Source organism: Orycteropus afer, unplaced genomic scaffold (assembly GCF_000298275.1).
Source record: "Orycteropus afer afer isolate SDZICR_OR568_19922 unplaced genomic scaffold, OryAfe1.0 scaffold00732, whole genome shotgun sequence".
In the NCBI taxonomy this organism is placed as follows: Eukaryota; Metazoa; Chordata; class Mammalia; order Tubulidentata; family Orycteropodidae; genus Orycteropus; species Orycteropus afer.
In genome coordinates, this window is record NW_006922319.1 from 444,739 (window position 1) to 448,116 (window position 3,378).

The following is a 3,378-nucleotide window of genomic DNA, read 5'->3' on the forward strand; positions in this document are numbered from 1 at the left end:
CCCAAGGCTATCACCATGGGGCAATTATATGGATGCTTTGACCCAGTGAGCCATGAATGGACAGACGGTGTCCTTGCCAATGCTTTCCGGGAACAAGCATCTTCAGTATCTGATGACCGCAAATGGATTATATTTGATGGGCCTGTGGATGCTGTTTGGATTGAAAATATGAACACTGTTCTGGATGACAATAAAAAGGTAGCTACCAAGTCTGATACCACTTTTACATGGGTGGGGTGTAAACTTTTTTATTGAAGTTAGTGATTTATTTATTTATTTTAATTTTTGGTATATAATACGTACACTGATTACATTAATATAAAACTCAATTGAGAATGAGTAGAGGACCAGAATAAATATCTTACCAAAGAGAATATACAAATGGGCAACAAAAATCTGGGAAGGTGTTCAGTATCTTTAGCCATTAGGGAGATACCAATTCATACTGGGATGGCTAAGATAAAAAAAAATAAAATAAAATAAACAAAGGGGGGTGGACAACAGAAAATAACAAATGTTGGCAAGGATTAGAGAAACCAAAATGTACAACCATTGCTGGTGGGAATGCAAAATGGCACAGCTGCTGTGGAAACAGTTTTGTGATCTCTCAAAAAGTTAAAAATTGAACTACCATATGACCCAGAGATCCTACTCTTAGTAATATAACAGTATTGTTGTTAGCAACAATGCCAACAGACATACACATACCAATGTTCACACTATTCACAATAGCCAAAAGGTGGAAACAACCCAACACAGACACATGAGTGAATAAACAAAATGTGGTCTATACACGCAATGGAATAGTGTGATGCCATAAAGAGACATTATATTCCTGATACATGCCACACCATGGGTGAATCTTGAAAATATTATACTGAGTGAAATAAGTCAACCACAAAGAGAAAAATATTGTATGATCTGACTAATATGAAACACTTAGAATAGGAAAATGTTATAGAGATTAGAGTTTTAACAGTGGTAACAAGGGCAGGAGGGAGGGGGAATCTTTGTGTAACTAACATTGAGTTTCTGTTTTTTGAGACAGAAAATACAGCAGTGGCTGTTGGTGATGATTGTACGACATGATTGATCTAATTGGTTTTGTTGAATTGTACAAGTGAAAAACATTGAATTGGCAGATGTTATGTTACTTATTTTTTACAATAATGAGAAAGAGGAAAAAAGAATAAATCCCCCATGAGAATAGGAGTTATCAGTACATGAATTATGTTTCTATTTGTACATATGGTCAGTAAATTATGTATTTTAGAGACAGTGTTGTCTAGGTTATAAGCCTTAGTCATAACATCAGATTGGACTCCTAAACTCTACCATGGAATTGTGTTGGGCAAGTTACCTAACTTCTCTGAACCTCACTTTCCTCATTTGTAAAAAGATAATAATGAAATAGGCTTGCTAAGAGTTAAATGAGATATACAGTCATAGTATCTAATATATGGGAAGTGTTTCAATTATTTATTGCTGTATAAGAAGCTACCTCAATACTCAGTGGCTTAAAATAACCATTTATTCTACTTATGGTTTTGAGGTCAGGAATTCTGGAAGGGCTTAGCTGGATAGTAGGTGTCTACTCCTTATGATGCAGGTGGGTAACTGGGGCTGGAGAATCCACATCCAAGATGGCTTCCTCATTCAATATCTGAGGTCTCTTTCCTCCTGGGTCTCTTTCTTCCTCTGCCCTCATCTCAACCTCCACTCCTTTCCACATGGCTTGGGCTTCTCATATGATGATCTTAAGGTAATGGCACTCCTTATGTGGTAGCTGGCTTCCAAGAGACAAGAAGTGGATTGTAACAGGATATTAAAGGCTAGGCTCAGAACTGGGACAGCATCACTTCTGGGTTCTACTAGTGAAAGAAGTCACAGAGTCCTAGATTCAGGGGGCTAGAGAAATAGATCCCATCTCTTGATAGAGGTGTGGCAAGACTACCTTACAAAGTGAGTGTGAGATAGGAGATACTATGGCAACAGTCCTTGGAAAATACATTCTCCCAAAGCATGTGTGGTGGTTAAAGAGCTTGCACTCTGGAGCCAAACTGCTGGGGTTCAGATCCTGACTCTGCCACTTTCTAGCTGTATAACCTTAGACACGATACTTAATTTCTCTATGCCTCAGTTTCATCATTTGTAAAATTGGGATAATAGTATTATCTCATCATGTTGTTAGGAAGATTCAATAAAATATTATCTGCAAACTGCTTATAATACTGCCTGTCCTATGGCAAGTGCAGTATAAGTATTTGTTAAAATAAAAAAACAAATGTTATTGCCATTTTAAGGAGGGGTTCCTGCACTGAATATAAGTCATTATACAATCAAAATATATTGTCATCACTGTGTTTAAATTTCACAAGACTAAGAGTGAGTCATGCTCAACAATGGTAGGCCAATTATCCAAATGATACACATCCACTAATTATAGCATGTGCATAATTTTGATTATATAACCTATAAAAATAGAAATAAATTGTATTACATGATGTGGACTAAATTATATAAACTGATTGTACAAATGTATAAATTGCTCTTGAGATTAGGGGTATTAAGAGAATCCTATCAGTGAATTTCCTAATTGTTCTTCTCACCTCTGGGTATGAATCAAACAACTGTCCCAGGTATGTACCTATTTTACTTTTCTGGGGACTCAGAGATGACACTGCTGGTAGTGTCAGCCCCATAACAGCTGTGATCCTACTGGGCATGCACTCAGTGATCTGTTCCAAGATGTGTTTGATGTGGGCCAGGTAACTGGCAGGAAGATTTCCCTCGCAAATTAGGATGCGTAGCGCAAAGCAGTGGTGTTGCCTCTGTTCCCTGAGCGAGCACGGCCTCAGGCATCGTATGAGTTAAACATCTTTGAACCCATGTTGCTGAATGGGAAGCAGCACCAGTGACTTGGTGTATGCTCTGAGGCTCCCCTGTGTGTTTGCACTACTTTGTACAGGGATGTACTTGTTAAACTCCCGATGGCCTTTCATTACATTCCCAAAAGTGCTTATGGAAAGATTCCTGTTACTGTAGCCCTGGACTAGTCCACATGGGGTTTACAAGAGGAGTCTTTCATGGGAGACTTGAGAAAATGAAACAGTGAGCCTGTGCAATCCCATCCTGAATAAACACTGAGGAAGGGACCATGATACTTCAGGCTGCCTAAGACCTTCTTGGTCCTTTACATCAAAGGGTGCAACTCAGTGAGTCCCTAACCTCCCTATCTCAAATTACACCTCACCAGACCCTGCCTGAAGGTAATGATACTTCAGTACCATTCTCTAACCTCCTCTTCTACTTTATTTTTCTCCAAGCATTTTTCACCATTTTATGTACTATCTGTTTTGCTTACCAGCTGTCTCCTCC

At 38.6% G+C, this 3,378-nt stretch overlaps 1 protein-coding gene across 1 annotated transcript in view; it reads left to right on the forward strand.

The window, feature by feature from the left end:
- The window catches only part of DNAH3 (dynein axonemal heavy chain 3), a 308,795-nt gene that overhangs the window by 201,183 nt on the left and 104,234 nt on the right, over positions 1-3,378 (forward strand). Inside the window, exon 35 of the mRNA XM_042783203.1 lies at positions 7-198. Within this exon, the coding sequence (XP_042639137.1) occupies positions 7-198 (192 nt within the window). The remainder of the gene's footprint in view (positions 1-6; positions 199-3,378) is intronic.